Genomic DNA, 26,629 nt, shown 5'->3' with positions numbered 1-26,629 from the left:
GACACACACACACAAAGTGGCAGGTGCATGAAAGTAAAATACTGCAGTGTGTGTCTGTGTGCAGTGGTATTAATTATACTGTGGGGACAAATTACACAATCACATTGTGAAGACATGTGTTTGGGGATAAACTCAAAGCTCCATTAGGCAAATCATTACATTTTAAGGTGAAGACTTAAGGTTTAATTTTAGGTTTGAGTTAGGATAAGGACTCGAACGAAGATATTGGTTGTGATTTAGGTTAGAGTCGGTCTTTAGGAAATGAAGTTAATGTAATGTCCTCTGAAGTGATGGAAACCTGACTCTGTGTGTGTGTGTGTGTGTGTGTGTGTGTCTGTGTGTGTGTGTGCCTGCTTCAGTGATCATCTGTCTGCATTCCAGGTAATTAGACTGGCCAACAGCTGAGTCCCATTAGTGTTGATTACAGCATTCAGTACTACAGAAGAGAAAGAAAGGGAGAACTAAATAGAGAGAAGTGTGTGTACAATGTGCACACAGGGTGGGCTGTGGAGGTGTTTGTGTGTATCATCCTTGTGCTTGGATTTTTGTGTTATAGTACTATCTTCCCATGGCTTATTACCTTGCGTTCTAGCAATCAGCTATAAGGAATTAATGTAACATTTGTTATACATTTTCTTTAAAAACTTCTCAAGGAGGATCCTCAAACTTTTTACCAGTCAGCTAAAAGCATAGTCTTAATCCCAACAGGGATCACTCACCTGTTTCTGCTGGCATCGCATAAGATGAGAAACTTGAGATGAAAAAGATTCAGCGCAGTGCCAGAAAGCAACAACAGCCACATAACCACAGGAAATGACACCACTTCTACTCAGCTGCTAGGAATCAGGCCCACACTCATAAGTTACATTTGTGTGGTCACTTTGAAGAATAAACAGCAACAACAACAAAAAAAGCAATATGACTGATGGAACGTTACATCTGGACCAGCGTTTTGTTTAGTCTATTGATGTTGCCTATCTCATGATTTCTGTTCTTATTTCAAATCACACCCAAGGGAAATTAAATTGCTCAACTTATGAAACCTTTTTGTCTGTATCCAGTCAAGGAAATGTTTACTTAATCCACACAAGGCTTTTCTGTCTGCATGTCCACCTACACTCTTTCTGTCTTCCTCTCCATGTACTTGTGTGTCTCTTTCTCCTCTGTCTGACCCTCCCTGATGGTTTCAGTGTCTCAGGATTGGGTGATTGATTCCAGCTCTGGGCGGCTGGAAGACGAGCAGCCTGCACACTGATGTGCAGCAGGAACTGCACTTTGTGACGAATTACTGGCCTTTTAATACACAGTAGAGACAGAGTGAGTAAAACATGAGAAGAGTGGAAGAAGCCATATTGAAATTGCAATGCCAGGACAGGGGAGAAGTCCAAGAAAAGAGGGAAAAGGAAACAAGTAAACATGTAAATTAATGGATAGATGGGTAAACGGATTAATCGCTTTATGTGTAACTGTGAGATCTTTGTGTGTGTGTGTAGCGCCAATTATCTAGAAAGGCATCTCCTAATGCTTGAAATGAGTCATACAGAGTGTGAAGATGCAGTGTTAGAAGCCTGCGGAAGAAAAAAACTGTCCTGTAATTGAATTAAACATTGAAACATAGTCAGTCTCTCACTTAGTCAAGAGTGATGCCATTTCTTTGAGTCATCAGGGTTTCTTTGCCACTTCACAGCCACTAGAGAGTCACAGAGTGGAAAACAGCTTTTCTACTTCTGAATATATTCTCATATGTCATCACTCGAAAAACCTTGAACTACAGTTTTAATGATCCTGGAACGTTACTGCAATCCTTTAAAGGTTAGCTAAGCTAATTGACCTTTTGTAGCCAATTAACCAGAGCAGAAAACTGGAATTTACAGAGTGCATGGATTTGTCTCGTTTTTATCTTATTTATTTTTGATTGAAAAATGTGTGTTTGGATGTTGAAAGCATGTGCCCCACTCACAGAAAGTTGATTCGGGTCATCTGGGCGCAGCGTTTTCAGTGGGAGAAGTCACTTGGATGAGTGATGAAACGTTTCTCCCTCTGAAAAACGCTTCGCCCAGATGACCCGAATCAACTTTTTGGGATTTTCTTACCTGGATGATTAAATAGGGCATGTGCCCTATTGCATATCAAACCCAATTCCCTCAAAATACTCACACATCCATTAGGAATAAATTGACATGTAGTTGGAATTGCAAAGCAGTTTAATATGTGTGGGTGGCGTATCAAAAGCGTTAGAATTACTACAAAAGATACATCCCGTGTATCGCTACAGCTGGGTAAAATGGCATCTTGCATAGACAATTTTTTAATGATCTGTCTGTTACAGACACATAAACACACGTAACTTAGAAGCAGCTGCAGCTGCCATTGCTACGATAATATGTACTGACCAGAGACTAAATGATGATGTAATCAGTATCCAGTGTTGATTTCAGTGAGCTTCCAGTCATGTCGAAGATGTAGAAAAGTGTATATCTCCATGGCTAATGAAACCCTGGGGATTTCAGGGTTTAGGGTTCATAAAGTATTTATGGTATGTTCATTAAGTATTGATTAAGCCGTTAGAGAGCATTTAGACACTCAGACAATCATTATGAAAGATTAGAACTTAAGGAAGAGCAAGATGAAAGAAGTTAGAAATGCAGATGGCGAGAGCTGGCCATGAGAGATGAAGGAAAATGACACAGAAGCAGAGAAAAGTGGAAGGAGGACGGGAAAAGAATGAGAAGGGAGAGGAGGGAAATTTCTGCCCTTTAAATATTAATTAAGCATTCAGATAGTGTTTTAGACTGCAAGGCTACCATTATAGGAGATTAGGTTTTAATCTGAGCAGAGAGGAGCAGCAAATAGCAAGTAGGGGAAAAAAGGAGAGAAAAGGGGGAGGATGAACAGATTGGAGGAGGTTAGAGCATTGGAAGGAGGTGAGTGAAGGAGAAGTAAGAATGGATGGATTAGGTAAAACGGAAGACTCAACACATAATGCTTTCTCAAATCAGCCTGCTTCTGGTTGAAAGTGGTCAGCTGTCTGTTTTCAAAGCGTTTCTGTCTACACTGTTTTTCTTCATCTTTCCTTCCATACATGTTCAATTCCTGCTCATTTCTTTAAGGGTCGTGGGAGGTAATAAAGTGTTAGTTCTGATGTGAAGTGTTGGGATTTCAGATATGAGCTGAATTGCGGAGAAAAGTGATGCTCGAGTACCGTCTCAGCTCATGCAGACTGACACGCAGACTGATCTGGCATTTCTCACAGATATTTAACCGTTGCTTTGCCCTCGCTTTACCCTCCAGCTCCTCAGCAGGTGCCTTTGCCTTGCAGTGTAGGAGCATTAGAGGCATAGACCTGTTATAATAATGCAGCAATGAGGTTTAATGGGGCTGAAAACACTGGCTGACTAGCTGGCAGGCAGGCTACCCAGTCAGAGAGAGGCACAGTTGGTGTGAAGCAGCTTCCAGCTTGCGACAGATGTTACAACGAGAGAGAGCGAGTGAGACATAGAGAATGACGTGGGGACAGAGGAAGAGAGAAGTGAGTCATTTGCAACATGCAGAGTGAGAGATCACTGTGAAGTAACTTTGTGCAAACAGCAACTTTAAGCAAAGTCAAGTAGAGTTCATTCACGTGTGGGTGCTCCAGAGCACCTTAGCTCATATCCCACTTGCAGTGCAAATGCACAGGTTGTGCAGAAATCTGTTTTGAAAGGAGGTATTGTAGTAAAATTTAAATTGTGACAGTAAAACATTACATTGCCCCCATTGATTTTCATGCTCATCTTCCACGAGATTTCCCCCGATGGAGCCAATAAGAATGATGGAAAGAGAGCCTAAAATTTTTAGGCACGAAAGACATAAATTTAGAAGAATAGTAGTGAGGTTATGACTTCCATCTTGTTTTTTCTGCATTCATTCCCCTTGTTAGAGAAATTACAAACTATATGGAAAATGTGTGCCTAAACAGCTGACCCAGTTTTTTTTTCTGAAATTGGCGAACTGCTGAAAGATACTGTATAAGACACATGATGACCAAACTGACCACAGGGTTAGGAAATTTTCTGGTTTACCATTTAATCTTTTAGTGGTTTGCAAACAGCAGGAGAGGGATTCTGTCAGTGGTACCACAGTAAGAGTAATGCACAGCATAGACTCTGCAGCTTATTTGTTTGAATGACAGAAATTCAGACTTTCAACAGTCTAATTGCTGTGTTTTAGTTTCCTCTGCGATTTCTCTAGTGGTTTCCTGTAACTTGGATGTGCAGCGATAGTTTTGCAGCTTTCTCCCTTATTAGCTTTGGAGTGTTTCACTGCTGAATCTTCTCTTGGGTTTTTACAGTTTAGAGAGCCTTAAAACTGGTTGTGCATTGTAACAATTTTTCACATAGCTATATAAATCCACTGGACATGTTATATTAAGGCTTTGGTTGACAAATAATAATAGAGCCTGGCTGATGTAGGATTTTTAAGATCGATGTGATACCGATATTAGATGATTTAAAAATCTGGAAATCTGATATATTAGCCAATTTTTTTTTCCTTTCAGACAAAGGAAACATGACCAGATTTCTCAGTTATGTGTAGTTATTTATTTAATGATTTATGCTCTGCCGAACTCTGATTGGATTAGCTTTGGTTGCATAAATGGCATTCCAAAAGGGAAGTTGCAGAGTGCCTTCTGGTGGACAAACTATGCAACATCAACATAAAATGTTTGAGGATATTTTTTTTTTCATGTCTGTTTGATCTTTATTAAATTTTCATCTATTGCCTGTTATAAATGCACACACCAATATTTTGGCTAATAGCTAATATCACCCAACAATATTGGCCTGCCAGTATTATTGGTAGATTATTTCTTCAAAATCAAAGCTCTGTGTTGAAGCAAAAATTGATTTTTCTGTGTTATTTTCATTACTAGTAAACTCACGGTATCGTCAGACACACATGTTTGTTTGTTTGAATCATAATAAAAGATCCTTGAGATCATCTTTGTGTGGCGATAACATTTTTAACCACTTTAAAACTCAGGTGCCCGCATTAACATACTCATTCTTTTTCTTTATAATGGGCATGAAGACATCAACCCCTGTCCTTACTGTGCTTCCAGTGTCTGTGACAAATTACAGGAAAGAAAAATGGAAACTGTGCCACTCCACAGTAAGTGGACCCAGTGGCTCTGTTATGCTATAGAAGGAATTTCTTTGGAATGGTTTGGGAACCGTCCCACCACCATCATCAAGAAAAGGGTGGGGGGAAGGTAGATGCAAATCAATACAAACTTGCTTTAGTGACCACCGTTATCATATGTTTTAGATTTCTTTCATGACTGAAATTGTCTCTTCTAGGATGGGGCTCAAAGGGTCATTGAATGGTTTAATCGGCATGAAAATTATGTGAAAAATATGTGAATTGTATGCCTTCATGGTGACCTTGGTAAAGAAGATTTCTCAGAACAATTCTGTCTCAGAATAGTTTCGTATTTCTCTGCAGTAGACCCAAACCATGCTCACAGCACATCATAGCCACTGGCTCCCCAAGGTTTAGAGATCAGCAGTTTGGGTGTGTGTACATGTGTTTGTGTGTGAATACCTTTGTGTTTATGCAATAAAAGAGCTACCTGATGAGCCTGTCTTTAAATCTAAATGTTTTCTTCATCCACTGAAGTCTTTTCTTTGCATGCACCAGAGATGCTTGGAAAGTGGGAGACCCAAGCTTGGCAGACTGTGACCGAAGCAATCTATGCAATCAGTGACTCAGAATCAGCAGAACGAGTTCAGTGAAGAAGTCTGAAATATTTTACCTTTCTTTCTAACATCTGAATATATCTCTCCATCAGCAAGGGTTTTCCTTTGGCTGAGTGTCCAATGTAAGATGACACAATTGTCTTCCCACACAGAGCCTCTGACTTTGGACATACTCCTTTACATTTGCGTGCATGTTTCTGTGCGCTCCCATTTATAAAAGCAGTGACAGACGAAAGAAGCAACATCAAAGCTGCAGAATTTTACAGCTGTAGTATCTGTCATTGCTTTCAGAGTCATCTCCCTGAAAGAGTTACATCACTGAAATCATCAAAGTCTTGTGCTCGCTTCAGACCTGTGTAAATTGTAGTTTCTCTGCTTTTCAAGACAGACCTTATTAAAATGTTTTCATGATGAGATCACAGTGTTTCAAGTCTGTCTTAAAACTACGGTCAGGTGGCCGTATGGACATAGAAACAGACTTTTTTTGGGCTATATTCATTGGTCTCTTTCAAACAAGGAGGACCCCTTGGTGATAGGGCTGTTCGATATAATGATATATATCGGATGACGATATAAAAACGTCGTTTATCTCCAAAAAGATGATTCTGTTCATCTGGACGTAGCGTTTTGTGGGAGAAACGTTTCGTCACTCATCCAAGTGACTTCTTCAGTCTCAGCTGACAGCAGGTTTCCCCAATCTTATAAACAGTACATTTGCATAATGACTGAAACCAACCCACTGAGGGAACAATGGGCTGGGAGGTCAGTTCCTTAATCTTAATTATGCAAATTCTCATGACCATTGATCAACAACCACTGACCAAAACCCACTGATCAAAGACCACTGATCAAAGACCACTGATCAATGGCCATGAATACCATTCACAGATTTGGGGAATGGCTGCAATCACAGCATTATAAGATGGCAAAAGATGTACCCTTAGGTACGTAAATGGCCTCCTTGACTCCACGCTCAAACCAGCTTTCCTCCCTGTCCAAGATGTGTACTTCCTCATCCTTGAAAGAGTGTTCACTGGCCTGGGCTGTGCGATATGACCAAAATCTCATATCCCGATATAAGAATTCTATCGTCCCGATAACGATATAAATCACAAAAATGTAACATTTACTGTAAATTCTGTGAATCTCGGGCAGCTCGACTTGCGTGAAGTGTTTCCAGCTGGCCGTCGCGTACCTGGAGTCGAGTGTTTTAACTGATGCATGAAACGATACATTTTTAGACATAAGTTGTAACACTCTACTGTAACACCGTACATGATTTTCAGACTGACAGAACTTAAATGTTAAATGGCTGCTTGATTCAGTAGATGGCAATTATTTAGTCAAATAAGAAAAATAAGTAGTAATTATTTTTGCAAAGAGCAATGTTGGTTTTCTTTGCTGTATAATAAAGCTTTATTTGTAATTGGTCTTTATAGGTTATAATCATAGCCATTATTAACTTGCTCTCCAGATTTTTCAGTAATTTGCAGAGGAATGGTCACTTTGAAGACTCTTAGTCAGGTTTGTTGTACACTGTAACACAGAAACAGCACTAATGACTGTTACTAATGATCTTGTCGCGGTCTCCGACAGTGTTTTTGCCGTCCTTGTCCTGCTTGAGCTGAGTGAAACATTTAGTATAGTTAGTTGCATTATTTCACTACAGATACTAGAACACAACACTTAAGCAAATGCAAAGCTTTGATTTGTACTTTTGTTAAAGCTAAGACTGATGCTTTTCACCTTATGCTTCCCTTATGTACAATGATTAGAAAACACTTCAGTTCAGGTGATATAATTATTGCTCTACAGTGTAAAGCCAGATTACAAAAATCAATTAAACTCCAGGCATGGACATGTTTAGTTTTCTGCTTTTACTTTCTAACTAATTATTTTTGTCAAGCTTGTGTCCTTCAACACAAACATTAACCATAGCCATGACTGCCTATCGTGGATGTGGAGCCTATCCCAGCTATCATAGGTCGAGAAGCAGGGCACACCGCTGGACAGGTCGCAGGGCTAGGGGCTGGTTCCCTGTTTAAATCCAGAATTGAATTTAAAATATTTACTTTCACCTACAAGGCCTGAATGGTCATGCCCCATCCTGTCTCAAAGACCTCCTAGTACCATGTTCACTGTTGGGCCACAGGCCTAATTGTGGTTCTTAGAACTTACCCTAACATTCAGCTATTAGGGTTTGGGAGACAAACTCCATCTTTACTTGATGAACTTGCTGGACTTCTGTTTTTACTCACCATGTGTTTACAGTATATGCCAATGTTTATATTGTAGGATCTTTACCTTTACATTATAAAGCACCTTAAGACGAATATTATTGCTGTGAACTGTTGCTTCAGAGATAAAATTGTGTTGAATTACAGCATGTTACATGCTACACACTGAATTATTTTTGCATTATAACAGCAGAATTGTTACATATAAATGAGTAGTGACACTATTTATGTTATGAAATGTCTTGTAGACTCTGGAGACACTTATCCTTGCTGATTGTGTCAAAATGCATTTTAGTTTAGAAAAAGCCAAGAACAGAAATTGTAGGTTTTATAGTGGTCATGAGTCAAATCTGCCCTCATGATTTGTAAGATATTACCAAGCTTAAAGTGGATATGTACATAAGCATTGCATAAGCATTAGATTACAGCAGTTGTGAGTTATGAAACATCACAGAACCATTTACAGCATCAACAGAAACTCTTGGGGAATGTCTAATAATATTCATGAAATACGGAAGTAATAGATTGAAATCATGTTGTTATGGACCGTGCATGTATTGTACTTAATCCTTTGTTTAAAAAAAAAAAAAAATACCACTCTGTCAGACCATTTTCTAGATTCAATGCTATTTTAATTTGTAAGCACCACACACACAGGCTTTGGTCTCCTGCGGAGGATCATTTCAGTGGAGCGCTGCCAAGCAGAGCAAAAACTAATTGAAGTATACTAGTATAACTAACTGAGAAGCACATAAGGAGGAGGTTCCTTCATTCCCCTGGAAAAATTTAATACATCTCTGTTAACATTTATGAATCTGGAGGGGGTTTCCTTATTGCTTCTGGGGTCTGAGCATGAAGTGAATGTTCTGCCTTTTCAATGAAATTTTTATTCCCGTTTGCAAAGATATGCTTCTTCTAGAGTTAAATTCACAGATATGTTGCAGTGGAGTGTTCAGTCATAAACATGGAAACAAACAGCTTAACATTTAATGCATTTATTGCTGGAAAACCAGATTTGGGGGAAGCAAAATAGTCAGCTTCTGAACCTTTTACACAAAACGCAGTGTTAAGTCAGCGTCTATTTTCCATTTCCATCACTTTATATTTGTAACACATTTTAAGAAGCTAAATTATTATGAATGAATAGATGAAATGGTTATTTTCCTGTAACATAATATTTTACCCATTTTCTCTATTGATGAGCAGCCATTTTACTGGCTTAAGTTTGAGAGAATTAAGAGTTAAGTCCTGAGTCACCTCTCATTTCATATTTTCTGAGGAAAATAGGAAACAGGTGTAGGGATTTACTGAAATCTGTAAACAGAAGACAAAATTGTGACAAGCTTGAAAGTTAATATTTGGTATGGCTCTGCAGAGGCCAATCCATGACTGATAGTGTGTGTGCGTGTGCGTGTGTGTGCGTGTGTGTGTGTGTTTAAATCTGAACTTGCTGCACTGGCAGTAAGTTTGAGATCATTGTTATGCTAAAACTGAAGCCACAGCCAATTTCGGGATGGTACTGTATCAAAATCTGGCCGTACCTTTCTGTGTTCATAATTCCATTACTTTCAACAAGCCGTCGACACCACTAGCTGGAATGGAGACACTCACCGTTGTACACCTCTGAACATACTGACGACATGCGGCCTGTTACTGACTTTCTGTCCAGTGGAGTGATGATTTGGCACACCTCAGATTTTTCTCTTCGTTTCCCTTCTTTAAAAATGGCTCCTTGCACTGACACCATTTCTGATGAGTCCTCTGTGAACAGTAGATGGATTACCTGAAGGTCCTGAATTTTGTTTCTATTTCTTAAGGACATGACTTCCTCCAATTGTCCAGTTTCCTCAGATACTTTTTTTTTTTTGGGAGCACACATTGCACACCATGCTAATAGATGATAAATTTGCATGTAATAGCTCTTTGGGGAATCACCTTGTTGGTACAAAATACAGTTTTATGCCCTTCAAGCTGTTACAATTTTTCATATACTCCACTAATCAGAGGGTACCACCATGTTTATTGCAGCAGGCTGCTACCAGATAAGTGCCTAAACATACAAATTTAAAAGTGGTTGTTTGCCAAGTTGCCTGTTAGATGTAGACAGAAGGCACAACACTGGCTCACTTGTTTAGTTTGATTCCTTTATGCTTGAACATTCATGTCATTTTTAAGTGGCTTAAAAAACATTCCTAAGAAAAGGTGAAGTACAAGGACTGGACTGAAAATTTGTGAAAAAACAGCCACTGTCCACTTTTGAAACTTTGAAAGACCCTCAAGAAAGCCTCGTTGCTCAAAACCACTTTAAAAAACGACAAGTACATCTGCCTCCTTGGAAGCAAAATATGACGAAACGAGAGGTGGCTCAAGTCCTTTACACATTGCATAAACAGATGCATCTGCTCTTTCCTGGTTTGAATTGACACTGATTGTTCACCCTCTACCCCTCTCTCTTCACAGCAACAGGAGCAGGACCCCACCAATCTTTACATATCTAACCTGCCTGTGTCGATGGATGAGCAGGAGTTGGAGAACATGCTGAAGCCTTTTGGTCACGTCATTTCCACGCGGATACTGAGGGATGCCAATGGCCTTAGCAGAGGAGTTGGCTTTGCCAGGTACCGCAGGATACTTGGGATTCTTGAGTTACTGAGATTATGCTTTCCGCTACTAGCTTTGATTTTATTTAATTTTTTTAAATATTAGATATTACTGCACTGCCTTAAAGGTCACTGAGGGGAAAAAAATAACTTGTGAATTATCGACCATATGTTTATTCTGATTGCTATAATTACATATTAGGCACATAATAAAAAAAAATGTTAATATAATTACTATAATCCACATTCTTTAAGATAATTACAATGTGATCCTGAGCTGATTCGTTTCCATTTGCAGCTGAAGGTATTTTAGCTGTACAGATCCACTTTGAATGTATGTGTATACGGAGGGGGGGCCTTCTCAGTTGCATCCTAGAGTGTGTCAGTGATTAGAATGAAGTCGGCTACATTCAGGGTCACTGGCTACATGAACAAAACCCACGACCCACACAGTCATGCGTGTTCCCATCCCGAACACACACACAGCCTCTAACTCTTCAGTCACCGTCACCGTTTTGCTGTTCTCCACACACACAGAGACTGACACACTGGCTTTTGCTTGCCAAGCAGGCAATTAGTCATTGAGCTGTGATTGGGTGAGCAGAGCTGAATAGGGGCAGACAAAGAGGACATGACACACAACAGATCAGACTGAATGGAGCTTTTAAACTGGGACAAAGGAGAGGAAACCCCATAGAAAACAGACACACAAACACACAGACATGCACAGTCCTACCTAAGGCCTTTTTCTCAGGCATTCATAGATAACCAAGATGCATAAACCAGAAGGCACTTACAAGACTGCCCTTATATCTGGATGGATTACTTTTAAAGAACCTCAGTACCTTTTGTGCATGTTGAACTAAGCAGAATTGTAGCTTCTGTATTTTGTAGCAATTGTCCTAAAGTTCCTCCTCTTATTTTTCTTCATCCCAGGATGGAGTCAACAGAGAAGTGTGATGTGGTGATTCAAAATTTCAATGGGAAATTTTTGAAAACCCCTCCAGGCATGACTGGTAGGTGTCATTCTGAGACTGAGATTACAAATCCTGCCCGTAGACTCTGAACGTTATCCATCTTTGATAAAATTTCAATGTGTATTGTCGAGAAAAGAACTGTGTCAGAAAGCTGACAAAGTTGTGTGGTCACATTTATTTAATCAAAGTCAGCGTTATGGAGTTCGAAGTTTTCAGCAGTTTTTCATGAATTTATGGCAGGTTTTATCAGTTGCAGTCATGCTATAGCTGTATGCACCTTTTGGTATTACAATGTCAGTCTACATCCAACTCACGGTCAATGCAACTGATAAATCTTCTCTAATTATCTTCTCTCTCTCATGTTTTTTTCTCCCCCACTCGTTGAACTTCCTTGAGCTTATTTAGCAGGAAGATGTGAGTGATTAATTCTTTCTCTGAACAAGATGCAGACTGAGGCACACACGCAATGAGGCACATGTACAAACATCAGACAAGCAGCTCCCAAGGCAAACAATCTGTCTCCACATTTTCCCTCAATAAACAGCAAAAACTTGATGCCTTTTTAACTCTGAGCTGAAGACATTTGAAAAGGGTGGGGTGGAGGGATATCAGTAGATGTATAGGTGACATGAAAAAAGAGGAGAAAGAAAATGATCAGGATTTGACTGAGGATGTCACGGTATTTGAAGGGAAAAAAGCTCAGAGACAAGATTAAGATACAGAAAGATAAGGTATGGTGTACTAAAGGGAATTCAAAGACAGAGGGATTTGTACTCTGGCAGTACGGCACACACATGCACTGTGTATTGTGTGATATAGTTGTGTAATTTTATAGCAAATTAAAGATGTATCCATTCCCCCTTCTGTCTGCAGCCTCTGTCCGTCTTTGACAGAAAAATAACATCACAGCTCTTCGTATAAGAATAATTAATACAGTGAAAATCACAAGACTTTGCAAGTTGGTTTCCATGGCAAAGCTGAGAACACTTTTTTCAGATTATATGCTGTCAAAGTAATCACAGTTATAGATTGTTGCCTCGGTCCATTTAATCAAAGCTGCAAAGAGGAATCCCACAACGGATTATTATGTTAATAATTTATACATTTATTAACTTTTGCCCACAGTTAATGTGACAAATTGCAATATATTTAATGATACTTCAGTGTGTATTGATGCATATTTGAGTAACATGAAGCATTTTCATGCTAACTATGGATAAAATTATCATGCACAAAGTGAAAGGAGCTGCTCATATTACTAATCCAGTATAACACGCAAGTCTGTAGTCAGTCTTAAAACTGTAATATTTTCAGGTGCGTGTGCAGCCCACAACTTAGTTTTACTTTTTTTTTTAAAGCAGCTTTAAGTCGATTGGTTGGGACTGAACTTAAGTGCATTGCTAACTTCAGCAGGAACTATGCTTATATTTCTCTCTTATGCAGTGTTACTATAAAGTTCACCAAGTTTTTAGCCTCAATTTAGACAATTTTTGGATGAATTGACTTCTTTTAAGTTCTTTCCTTGATGAGCTGTGAATGTATGTTAGAATTTTTCTGTCAGTACGTCTGTTCTGTCAGTACGTCTGTTCTGGGTTTTTTTGCTCCTGAGTTTCTTTTCCTTGTCATTTTTTTTTTATTTTAAGACTTCATTTTTTGTCTGTATTCTGTGTTGCTCATTTATTTTAATATTAGTTGAGCCATAGACTGAAGTTGATCCTTTATATTTTGTTACAAAAGATAATATCTAACCGTGCATAAAAAATCTGTCTCCCCTTAGTAAGCAAAAATGTTAAATATCAGCTCTGGGGTCTCATAGCCTCCCTGGGGCAGATACTCATTCAAACAAAATATCTACAAATAAACAATGTGTATGAGCGGGTCATTAAAATCCAGCTTCTCCAGCCTGCAGAGGCACTGCTGTGCATACTCTTTAACATTCACACACCTGCCGGTCTCCTCCTGGCCAAAATTAAAACGTCACCAGAGGGTTTCAGCGTTTAGTGTGATTTATGGCATGTTGAAGAAGGAAAGGAGAAGATGTCCTCTGCTTGCTCAGCAGTCCCCTGTTGGTGAATGTGTAACGTCTTGGTCCACTGCTGGATAGCTCTGTAAGTCAACAACATATCTGTAAGAGTCAAAAAAAAAAAAAAAAGGTTCTTTAGGGAGAAGAAAGTGGGTGTATACCTTGTCACTCTAATCACATCAAATACATACTAGCCAATATCTCTTAGGTGATATTATAATTTTTGATTCGCTGTAGGTCAACATGATGAATATCACATGTGTGATCAACAATCATAGGTCAATTTAACAAATCTTTTTAAAAAGTATTATTCATACAGTTTTATCCAATATTAAATTAATATTTTTAAAGTATGTAAAATTGTGAGAAAGTCCTGTTTACTCATAAAAATGAGTGCAATTCCGAAGCAGTAAAGCACCAAGACAAGAAGGAAAGTGAATACTGCAGTGGAACGTATCAGCTTTTACAAGGTGATTGTACACTTTGAGTTCATAGTCAGCTCTTAGTTTACAGTGCAAGTCTTGCATTCAAATACAGTTGCTAGGTCCACCAAGTCACTGACCTCTACGCTGAAAGAGTGTATTGCTTGTTGTTGCCGGGGTTATCTACTCCGTTTACTCATTTTATACATCTGTTGTCTGTGTGTGCGCACATGTGTTTGGATGTGTACAGAATGCTTAAATTTTACTGCACTCCCACACCGCTGAAATTGGGAGAACCCGTCCGCCTGTGTACTCCTCCACAAAAGACTTTGACACACATACTGTGCTTATTCGTTTAATACTTAAGAACAAAGTGTCTCTCCAGAGCCAGGTTTTGTAGATTTATGTTCTGTGTCACTGACAGTCTGTAACATTTCCAAAGATGCTGCTGTGACATTATGACAGGCTTTTGTACTTTGTTTTGTTCTTTGTCTGCTTATTACTTATACTTGTTGCCTTAAAAAATGTTATCAAAGGTTAAAGCATCTATGCTGGTGCAGAGTAGTCAACAATATGCATGCATGTCACTGAACGAGGATGTTTGTGGATTTTTGCCTGTATTTCTCTGATTCATACCACAGTCTCTGCTTCTTACACACAGCCAACAGTAATATTTAACTCTTAAGCTTCAGAATGAATGCTTACATTGATCACATGACCAGGACTTCTGTTAGCCCGTTTTACCATAAAGTTTATCGATTTTTGACTCCTATTTTTTTTTGTTTATACTTTGGTCTCGCTCTATTTACATTTCATTTAGAATTTCAAAGAGTCTGGGTTTGCAGATCAAAAAGATGTTCATTGCTATTTTACCAGAGAACACACAGGGATGTAGTGTTTAGCACTATCACCTCACAGGAAGAGGATCCTTGGTTTGAAACTTGTGGTTGATCTCAAGGATCTCTCCCAGTTATTGTGCAGTAGGGAACCACACCATTAAGACACAGCACAGAATATCAGAAGCACAGCAGGCATCTGATATGACACTGATATGACTGCCATGGCATGAAAGGTGGATGTGGTTTGCAAAGTGGCTTGCAGGTGAATTTTTTTTAAATTACTTAAATTATATCTCTGCTTCACAGATTAGATTCCTTAGGTATTTATTAAGTTGTAAACATCTTTACCCCTAATCATCAGCCACAAATTTGAGATTCTCATCTAAGATGTAAATTAAGTGCAGACAGTAGGTGTTTGCTCTGTGTTAACATTTGATAATGTTATGTCCCCATACTGTGAGGTGAAAACATAATTCTGTTTCTACTTCTTCTTCCTTATCCCTTTATATTAAAGCTTGACATGATTAAACTTTAATAAATGTTGACAAATTTAAAATCAGTGCTTATTTAAATAAAAATAAATGTAAAGAAATCTGAAGACCATTTCAATGTTGACTTCAAACACTGTTTCCTTTGGTTTCAGCGGTGGAAGTCTTTCCTCTCTCAACACACTATTCACATCCTAATCGCTCACTATTTGTACTGGTCCAGTGACATTTCTTGTTCACTCAGTGGTCACCCCCCCCCCCCCCCCTCTTTTTTTTTTTCTCCTTATCTCATCTTTCACTGTGTGTCTTCCTCTTGCACTGTTTGATATGGCGTATACTGTTGTAGTTTTAATAGCTCTATTTGTCCTGCCTTCCCGTAATGATAAGGCAAACGGGACAAGAATGAACCAAATCCAAATCTGAGTTAGCATGTTATCATTCAGTAGTTTTTATAATAATCAGAGAGCTTTAAAAATGCATGGAGCCTTAAATGTCTCGTAAGATCATGAGGCATTAAGTCCCTATTCACTGGTGAAGCGGCTCAATGCTTTCATAAATGGAAACTGAGTTTTATTTGATGTTCCTGATAATAGAGGAAAAACTGAATGATGCTTTACTGAGAAAAAGATTGTGTGGAAGTATTGCACTGTGAGACTTGTAATCTTACATATGATTTTTTTTCAAGGCACTGTTTAACACTCAGACACAAGTATGGGTATAAAAATGTGCTGCTTTTGAAACTGAGACCAAATAACAATGATGCCATCAGGTTCTGATATTTGCAAAATATTTGCTTCCATCTTTGCATAATGCCTCATCAAATACATCTCAGCCTCAATACATTTTATTCTTATGTGACTAAAAGGCTGTTTCATATTAGTAAGTTGAATACGTTCACATTTTGTTCCCTATGTCTGTTAATGTGTATGACAGTGGAGTTAACATCCCTTTTTATTCTTTTTTTTTTTTTTCTCCTTTCATTTTGACTCCATTTGGTTGTTTGTGTTATTGAACATTTATTTAACCCTCCTTTACTTTTTTGCCTACCTTGTTTGACCTACCTGGCTGTTTTTTGCAATTTGGTAACAGTGTTACAAATACATACTTATTTCAGCCTCTCGTGGATTCTTCATTTAGCCACATTTGGGGACTGGATCCCATTTTCCAACTGAGCGACTTCCTATATTTGCTAATGGATTGGATTTTATTTTAAATAACTTTTTTCCCATTTGAAGGATTTGTTCCCACTCATATGATAGACCCCTTATTGTCTTTCTACTTGTCTAAAGACTGATGCGTGGCTTAGAAGCATCAAAGCTAAGATCAATATAATTTTCTGCACCTAACCAGGTATATCGAGAATAACCTTTCATCCTTCCTCATACTTTTCTTTCCCTCCTTTTTCTTCCCATGTGTCCCTCTAGCTAGAGCTGAAATAAATGTATGTTTGCCCTGCTGGAGTTTGAACAGTTTCTTTAGTGCCCTACCGCAGTTTGCAATATCCCACAGCTTCAGCAACTGGTAACAGTATGTGATTCACTGTTCACAGTACAAGCCACCCACCTTTTTACCTATGAACAAGTCCTGTTGGCTGAACATAAAATGCCACAGATTGCAAACTTTATTTCAGATCAATAAAAGACTTTTTTTTTTCTCAACCCCACTGCATTCACCTAAATACAGACACAATCAGACATGCACATTCAGGCTGGACTTAAATCTTACTGAGATGCTGTGGCACGAACTTAAACAGGCAGTTCATACTCAAACTTTTCACTGTGGCTGAATTCAAACAATTCTGCACAGAAGAGTTGGCCTATACAGTGATGTGAAAGACTTATGTTATTAGGTTTAGGAGGCAATTATTTTTATTTTTATTCATGCACTATATGTTTCTGATATTGTTGCCATTTTTTTCCTTTAGTCGTGTTTTTGCATTGGATGGATAACATGTTGCAATGGTTGTATTTAACAGAAGAAAACTGTAGTCAAACAATTGCACGGTGATTGCTGCTGCAAGTCTTAACTAATGAGTACAAATAAATCCCCGGTGTGTGTGTGTGTGTGTGTGTGTGTGTGTGTGAGAACAGGCACTTGTATCTTCTGACCACTGTAATGTTTCTCTTTCCCCTGTAATTACTTTCCCTTATCATGTAGCTCTTGGCAGGTACTTGCTTAGTAACACTGAGTTCTAGTAAAACAAACACACACTGACACAACAACACACAAATCATAGTAGCTCAGTGTGTGGGTGGCTGGGTCCTTTTAGTTTTGGTTGTTGAGTAGTTTAGTTTGCACATTGTTCAGAAGGATGCAGGTGAGAATCACCTAAGAATGACAATAAAGCAAAAACAAAGGATAAATGTAAAAACCCTAAAAGTTGACAAATCAAATAATTTGTTAGTTTTGTTCAAAATAACACACAACTCTTGTCTTGCAGTTTAAAAGATTTTTTTTTTTTTTTTTTGCACATACAAAATAGCCAGTTGCAGTTAAAAACCAACTCAAAGTGAAGTCCAGATAGTAACACTAAGAATTCAAGCTTTTTAGTGAAAGGACTGAGGTCCTGTGGTCTTCTCTGCAATAAAAGGATCAGGCCTAGTATAATTATGTAGTTTAAATGATAACCCTGTTTGCAGAGAGTAATTTGAAATACTTGAATTAAAAAGAAATTAAACAAAGGTGTAATTTGTAAAACAGTTTTAACATTCTGTGCAGCTTCACTCTGTGAATGCCTCATATAGTTCCACAAAATAATCCTTAAGAACATATGATTTCATCCAAAAGCTACTTCAGGGGGGCAGTTTAGAGAAAGAATATATATACACAAGTTTTCACAGACTGACTTTGCTCAGATATGCTGCTCATAGTAAAAACTCTTTGAAAGAAAAAGATCTGACTTTTTTACTGATAGTACACTGTATGGATAAAAGTAATGGGCTTTAGCTCTTAATTCAGTTGCTTTCACATGGTTACAGACTCAAACCCCTACCAGTGCAGTCTGCTTTTACAAGCATTTTTGAAAGAATGGGTCACTGAATATAAGTGTGGTGCTGAAAGAGGATGGCACTGTTGCAATAAAATTGTGACATTTCTTCTCTTATTGCATAATCAATTTTAAGTGGTGTGAGTGCTATGTTAAAGTGTTTAGGACCTACAGTAGCTTAGCCATAAAGTGGCACACCACGTAGAGTTACACGATCACCAAGTGCTGAGGTGCTTCAAACCACCACAGCTGCCATCAAGATTAGCAACAAAAAAACTGTGTGCAGAGAGCTTCATAGTTTCAATGGACGAGTATGAACATGTAGTGTAGTTTAACCCGTAAGATGGACAGTAAAAATATATGCCTCCAACCAAGAAAGTACTGGGATCGAATCCACTAGCCAGCTGTGACCTTTCTTTATGGAGTTTACATGGTTGGGTTTCTTCCAGGTTATCTGGCTCCCTCCTACAGTCCAAAGATATTTGTGTTAGGTGTGTGTGTGTGTGTGTGTGTGTGTGTGTGTGTCCCATTGTCTCTCAGAAGTGTAATACTTCCAAAGTCTGGTGACCTGTCCGGTGCCTTCTCTCGGCTCACAGCTCAGCTTCAGCTACACTGCAATCCTGAATTTATAAACCTAAGAAAATGAATTGATTACTATTGTTAGTAGTAGTAACAGTATAAGGGAGGGATTTGACCATGTAGTTATTTAAATGATAGCTCTACTAACTAGCTACAAGGGATTTTTCTCAGTGGTTTCTTAAATTGCTGGGGCAAGCTCCTACACAGATTCTAATTAAAGTCATTCATGCCTCCCCCTGAAACCTAAGAAATTGAGCTGAGAGTTCTCATACAAAACTATATTTCTCCTATCTGCCTGCTCTATGCTTACAAGGAAAAAAGCCTTAAGAAAAAAGAATGTTGTTTTGGTTAAGGGGCTTCAAGTTACTCCTGAATTCAGCAATTACATTTTTTTCTTGTCAATGGATTAGAATTGCATTTTATTGCATCACCCCCATGTCCTGTTAAAAATAAATAAATAAATAAGATAACAATCTAAACCAAATATCCAAGCATTTGTTTATGACAGCGTTGGGTAATTTGATATGCCCAAAAGGATCTGACACAGCTGTACCCAAATTCATCATAAATTCATCACATTGTGTCTTATAGAGCGAGGAGTGTGAACATTAGGGGTCAAACTAGCAATTAAAAGTGTCCTCCTTTCTTTTAAAGCACCCTTGTGAAATACAACAGATTGTGGAAACGAAGCTGTGAAAGCAAGCTGAATAATTAATGCGGTGCACCACTTTTATTTGCTTTTCCTACAGGTAATCTTGTCTCTTGATGTATTGCACTTGTTGACCCCTGACTGAGTGGTGGCTAGATTCACCTCCCTGGAATAAATAACATTCATTGGTTGTCATTATCATCTTCACTATTTATGACTTGTCACGTTGTGCTCATGAATGAATATAAAATGATTTGCAAAGTGTATTGTGCATATTTTTTCCTCCCCAGGAGAAATGCATGATATCATAATTCTGCTCATTCAGGCGTCTCCTGAAACTAGTACATTACAATATTACAATTTCATATTTTTCTTGAATTTTTTTTTTTTATATAGTGTGTTGATAATGCAGTGATTTACATTTCTTTTGCTTTTTTATATTGTATATTCTAGTGCTACACACAAGTACTGGTAGGGGCAGTAAGTCATTAATTTTGCTATATTTGCTGTGTGTGTCTTACCACAATCACTTACAGATTAGAAATGATAAGAGACCCATTTAATATTTTGGAGGTAAGACATTGTCACTGGCTATCTATTTGGAGGTAAATCAATCTTTTAAACTTGGTGCTCCATTGAAATTCTGGTTTGCAAGACCAGTTTTACAAATTTGTGCTTACCGTATTAAAAAAAAAATAAAATACATCAGTACATCCATGGACAGCCTTTTTTAATAACTTACACTAAATGAATATTCTCTTGTGGAACAGTAAGTATCCCATGGCCCTCATAAGCCATTATTGCCCCCTTTATGAGATTAATAATATTTTGTTGTAGCCATTTGCTCAGGCAGAAGCTTTCTGAAATTCCTTCAGTTGTGAAATATTTGAGATTTTTCTTGTACGTACTGCTTATTTTGAACCTCCATGTAACATTTCTATTTAAAGTCCATGCTTGGAGAATGCCTTTTCACAACCTTACGTTTTATCTGTTTGAGCTGTTTGTAGGATCGTTATGCTATTGAAAGGGCCACTTTTGGTTTGATATCAATTGTCAGACAGATAGTCTAACATTATCTTCAAGTACTCTGTGATATGCATGTCAGTGACAGCAATTTATGCGGTTCCGCGGGCAGCAAAGCAACCCCAAACTATAACATTTCTAAAGACATGCTTGCTGTTTTTCTCCTAATAAGCAGTGACCTACATCACACATGTTAACAACTCACCCTTTATTGTTCTGATCAGAGTTGGTGTGGACCTAATAGTTTTGGTGAACTTTGGGTTTATTTTATTTATTATTTATTTGTTTTTATTGGGAAGCAAAATGCTTTTTGCCTTATATACCTTTTGTGCAACCCACCAGTTGCAAGTTACCCATGTCGCAGTTTTGTGATTGCTTTGTTTTGCAGGTTCTAATTATACGAATTTTAGAATCAGAAAATAATTTTATCCCAAGTTGTGGTTTAATGCTGACCACTTTTAACTGAACAGTTTACATCTGTACTTATTGTCACGTAATGTTTTTGTTATGTGCATAGTGAGTTTTAGCAGTTTTCCCAACTTCCAGCATCATTACATGCTGATGGACATTCATATGTTCTATTCCCTGTTAAAATAACAAGTCGGAAAGTAAAAGTTTGCATTTCTGTTTCATGTCACCTTATTTTGTAGACACTGTTGCAAAGAGGATCGAGCATTTGTTTAAATAAATGAGATGTAAAAATTGTCAACAGTTGTCTACAGGATGATATGAACGCCATTGGCTCTGTGCTCCTTCACTCAAGCAGGCACACACTGACACAGCCATAAAATCATAAAAAGTTCCTCGAGCAAATTACAAGCCAAGCAGCTTGGCATAAATCGACTCTCCACTGGAAGCAATGGGGATATTTTTTTTCTAATTAAAAAAGCATGATGGAAAAAAATAACTAGGATCTTTTTATTGTTACGTTGTTAGTTGTTCAGCAGATGTCAATCTATAGATACTCATGTGTGAAGCAGTTTGTCCAAGTTTGGGTGCTGCTTCTGGTGTTTCTCTCTCTGTCCGGTAATCAGGAAATGGCAATGGATTGCGCTACATTAACCAGGCACAGTGTTGCCTACCTCCTGGCAAAACTCGACTCTTACCAGAAACACCCTGTATATACTGCACATACAGTTTCAATCAATGCAAAATATAAATATAAAAGTATAAATCCAGGCTTTTGACATAATTGGATTTGCTTAGTTTCCACAGTTCCAGTAAATCTCACTTGTGTTTTATGGTAGTTTTGTTCTTCATTATTTTTGTTTGTTTGTTTGGCAGAATTATGAAATCATTGATACCTGAGGTTTAATAGGGTTAAACTCCAGGTATCCAATGAGATGGCAAAAGTGAACAAAAATCTATTAAAAACAGAAACTGCTTCTGAAACTCTCCAATTTGTTTCCCCAGATTAATATATTCAACCCCTGCAGCAGCTCCATAGCACTGATGCAGCCAAATCGGTCTAACTTTACTGATGCATATGCATTTGCAAACGGTGGCCCACAGCAGCTGGCCGGTGTTTAATGTTTGAGTCATTTCATAAGATCAGGTATATAAACAGCTGACAGCAAAAAATGTTTTACATTTTTAAGTCTGTGTGGATAAAATGTGTGCTGCTTTCAGGGCCTTAAAATACAATTAAATAAGGTCACTGCAACTCCTGTAGTTACCTCACAGGAATATCTTGTTGTCATGTTGCTGCTTTGCTTACTGGATGTTGCTGTTAGGAATATCAAGAACGTTAATGAAGAAAAACCAATCCAGAAAAACTCTGAGATTAAAAGATTGTTTTTCATCCTTTAGCAGCCAGCTGTCACATCTATGGGTGACGACATCTAAGCTTTACAATTCTCCATTCTCATGTTTAGGTACTTGTTTTTTTAATTACTAATTCTAACAATAAAAGAAACTTGTTTTCATCTGTTGTGCCAGAAAACAAACTGTGCTAAAGCTGGAAAATAAAAAGAAAGTTTCAAAACACACATAATTAATGTATAATTATTTTCAATCAACTGATGTTTTTGTCTTTATAGAACACAGACAAAGTATCGCAAATATAAACTTGACAAATTATCTGCCATCAATAGCATAGCCTTCTGTCTGTCACAGCTGTGAGCGGAAAAAAATAACAAATAAAATAACAAATGCAGCCTTTATTTTTAAATTGAGTGCCACTGTTAATGGTAGATAGCTTTTCACATTAAAAAATAGAAATCACAGGACACGTGTCTAATAAGAAATAACTTATAATTTATGATTGTATTTTTGTTAGTTATTATGTCTAATCAAAAATATAAATGTGATATTTTTTAACTATTTTTGATCATAATTGATTATAATAACTTTAAACTTAATGTGGTAGGTGAACTGACGTCTTCCACTTTTCTTTTCCCCCCAAATATCTTCAGTCCATCCATTGTTGCATCCGTGTGACTATCTGTGATTTTAGTAAAAGTAAAGGTCATTTAATGCATGAAGCAGAGCGGGTAAAAGACAAGAATTGATTCAGAAAGATGAAAAGCAAAGGATGACAACAGAAGGCTACACCATGTGACCTGTTGGACAAAATCAAGTTAACATAGTTGAATGAAAAAGTTCTTCTAAATGTGTTATAATCAAATGGAAATGTGTCTTTATATCATTACCCTTAGAGTGCCCGTCATGGCCCCAGGCATTCTAAAGAGCTCTCATCTCAGTCTTTAAGCTCTAAATGGTTTTCTCCACTGAGAATACCTCTTCTCATTTTTCACTTTACTTAGATGAAGAAATATTTTTCTTGAAGTAGGCAAGATAATTGCATAGTTTATTCTGGCATTCATAATGTTAGTCAGTACCAGCTTCAAGATATTGCAATTTGCAGTTGGATTTTGTTGTTGTTTTGCTTTTCTTTAAAAAAAAATCGATACTACACACATTGATGCTGATTTGACTTTATTTGCCATTTTATCCTATTTGACAGTAATTTCAGAGTGCCAGCTTATAGCCTCTTCAAAGATGCATCAGTGAGTTAAAACCTCACTTTGTGGATATATTAAAATAAAATAAAAAAACAGAGGCATTGCATAAAAGTATGCGGCTTGTTAGGGGTTAAGAGTGCATAAAAGTATGTGACTTATTCAGTTTGAGGGTTTAGAGTAGTCTTTACCAGCTGAATAGAAGACTTGTCCCAACAGTTTGCCTCTGCTGAAGCAGTATAGCACTTCAGAGTTTTTGCATCCTAGAAAGAAATTACATTTGCCTTGGTGGCTGTGACAGATTGACAGTTGCATGTGGAAATGTTTGGACAGTGACAAAATTGCTCTGTATGCCAACACAACATATATAAAGTTGAGATGCAACCTCGAAGAATAGTTCCTAGTGCTTTCAAGGGCAATATGCCCTCGGTAGAGTCTTTTAACCTCCTAAGACCCGAACTCTTCCATGGCATGCATTTTTAATTTCTCTTTGATATTTGGGCTGATTGGGACCCGATGAATGTAAAAACAAAGAATTACCAGATTTTTTTTTTTTACCTGATTTTTGTTCCTAAGAAAAATGAGAGCCACATATAAGGATATTCGTTTAAAATTTTGATAGAACAGCAGCAGTATAATGTCTTCGTAAGTGGATATCAGGCCCTAGTAGAGCAAAATTAAACATTTTGGTTTAAATAACTTAAAATGTGATGTCCACATATGTGGACGCCAGGTCCTAGGAGGTTAAGGCACATTGGGCCTAGGTGATGAGCCAGACCCCTACAAAGAAGAAAACCTCTGGGTACTGGGAGCCCCGTTCTGGAGCCAGGTCTTGGGAGTACCCCACAACTCTGGCCGGATGGCTGGCCTTAGCCTTTAGATTTTTGCCCACGTCAAAGGTGCTTCTGGATTAATTTTTTTTAACAGATTGTCTAAGGACAGCGATAAGTGGAGACTGTGTTGGGTTAGGTGGTCTTAGGATCTCATTTCTGCTTTTTTTTTATTATGGTTCTGTTGTCTTTATGAAGCAAATACCTCACTGCACTGTAGCACCTCACGCCAAATAAGAAGCGCTTAGCATGAGAATAAGCATAAGTGTGATGCTGTGGTACTCGATCAGAAAGGTTGGAGTGCCCACTCCTGGTCCAGCTGGGAGGAAGCCCTGGGGTTGAGCCAGGATACGCGGGAGAGATTGTATCTCTTTGGCTTGGGAATGCTCCGGTTTCCCCCAAGGAGAGTTTGGGGAGGTTTCTGGGAAGAGAAAAGCCTGTGCATCTCTGCTTAAATTTCTGCCTCTGCAGCACCTGTATAAACAGCAGAAAATTGATGTATGTATGGATTTAACCGAAGAACATATTTAAAGCTATATTTCAAGAGTTCGGAAAAATTACATTCAGTTACCTAGATTTAGTTGGATGAATTAACATAATCATTAATAATATGCAAATTTTTAAGACTTTAAGAATCTATTGCCACGAGTGAATGCTTGGGCACTGTTGCCTCAGAGCCAGAGCTCTGGGTTCAACCCTCTCTGCTTGTATACATTTTCTGTGGGTGAGCTCATTTCAGTTACCACTGGGGAGAGAATAAAACGAAATAACATGCCAGGTTAAATCTGCCTATGTCAGTCCTGGACAGTCTCACAAAAAGATGGCGTTAATGTCAATTTTACTTCCTAGTTAAACAAAGGTTAAAAAAAATACTTGGAGTCTGTGAACAGCAGTAATGGGTTTGCCCCTTTGCCAGGACTTTACTTCAGTTGTATTTGTTGGCGGGTCTTTCTTGTTTGATCTTTGTCTCCTTTAGGGTAAATACAAGCTTAATGGCTTTTAAATCATGGAATATTTTAAATATATACACTACCAGTCAAAAGTTTGGACACACCTTCTCATTTAATATTTTCTTTCTTTCTTTTTTCTACTTTCTACATTGTAGATACTTACTAAAGACATTAAATACATGAAGCAAGATATATGGAATTATGTAGCAAAGAAAATTTTTAATAAATAACTCTAAATTTGTTTTATGTTGTAGATTCCTCAAAGAAACTGTCGGACTTCTCTCAATGACTTTTTTTTGACCTAGTCATCTGAAACGGTTTTCACTTCAGATGTGCCTTATCAGGGTTCACTTGTGGAATTTCTTGCCTTCTTAATGGGGTTGGCACCATCAGTTGTGTTGTGCAGAAGTCAGCCCTATTTGAATGTTAGAATTCATATTATAGCAAGAACCAATCAGCCAAGTAAAGAGAAACAACAGTCCAAGAGTGTGCAATGCAGTGATCAAAGCAAAGGATTGATATTTTGAAGAATCTAAAATCAATTTTGTTTTTGTTTTTTACTACGCAACTCCATATGTGTTCATTCATAGTTTTGATGCCTTCTATGAGAATCTACAATGTAAATAGCCATGCAAATTTCTTTACTTAATCAGTCAAATATGTGAAGCAAAATGCTGGTTGTGAAGGGTACATGTTTTTGGCTGCAGTTGGTTAAACTGCAGCTGGAAAGTCTAAGAAATATGCCCTAGCATCACAGTTGCCATAAAACAGATTAGCGTCTGTTTATCCTCTAAATAGACAAGGCATCAGCTATCTTATTTGAGTGTCCTGGTTCATGTTATGGTAATATGTTTTAATGTTAAGACATGTGGCTTCTGAAGCATTTCCCAGAAAATGAAGTAACTGTCCACTCCTGCTTGCTTTCTAACCATTTTTAAAGATATGCCTTTAAAGTAAATCATAGTAAACACAGACTTTTAGTTTTTCTTTGGATAATCCTCTCACAATCTGACAACTTCCTTCTGTTCACAAACCCTGAGGGTATATTCAGTTTAAGCTTGGTGAACTTAGACATAGAAGGTCACTGTAAGTTAATCTTATTTGTAACCAAACATTTCTTCTTTCTCTCATCCAGGGAGGGACAGTATTTTCTTTGGAGGACTTACAATTGCAGTCTGTTACCCATGGGTCAAACTACGTGGAGTTATTTAGCGTATTAAGTATGCCTGTTTGGGTTGCTGTTTGAACCTCGCACACCATGCACTATTGATTAGCCTGTGGCTTTGTTCCTACGTCAGCGTTGCTGTTTTGAAAGCATGGTTGAAGGG

General features: G+C 37.9%; 1 protein-coding gene across 4 annotated transcripts in view; it reads left to right on the top strand.

The window, feature by feature from the left end:
- Positions 1-26,629, top strand: part of LOC113032772 (RNA-binding motif, single-stranded-interacting protein 3-like) — a 166,977-nt gene that overhangs the window by 121,972 nt on the left and 18,376 nt on the right. For all 4 annotated transcript variants that reach the window (XM_026185864.2, XM_026185863.2, XM_026185866.2 and 1 more), the window contains 2 exons: positions 10,436-10,593; positions 11,512-11,591. In XM_026185864.2, coding sequence (XP_026041649.1) covers positions 10,436-10,593; positions 11,512-11,591 — 238 coding nt within the window. The remainder of the gene's footprint in view (positions 1-10,435; positions 10,594-11,511; positions 11,592-26,629) is intronic.

This window comes from Astatotilapia calliptera, chromosome 11 (genome assembly GCF_964374335.1).
Source record: "Astatotilapia calliptera chromosome 11, fAstCal68.1, whole genome shotgun sequence".
NCBI classification, from domain to species: domain Eukaryota; kingdom Metazoa; phylum Chordata; class Actinopteri; order Cichliformes; family Cichlidae; genus Astatotilapia; species Astatotilapia calliptera.
Note: the sequence above shows the minus strand (reverse complement) of the source record. Positions and strands in the feature narration are given on the sequence as shown.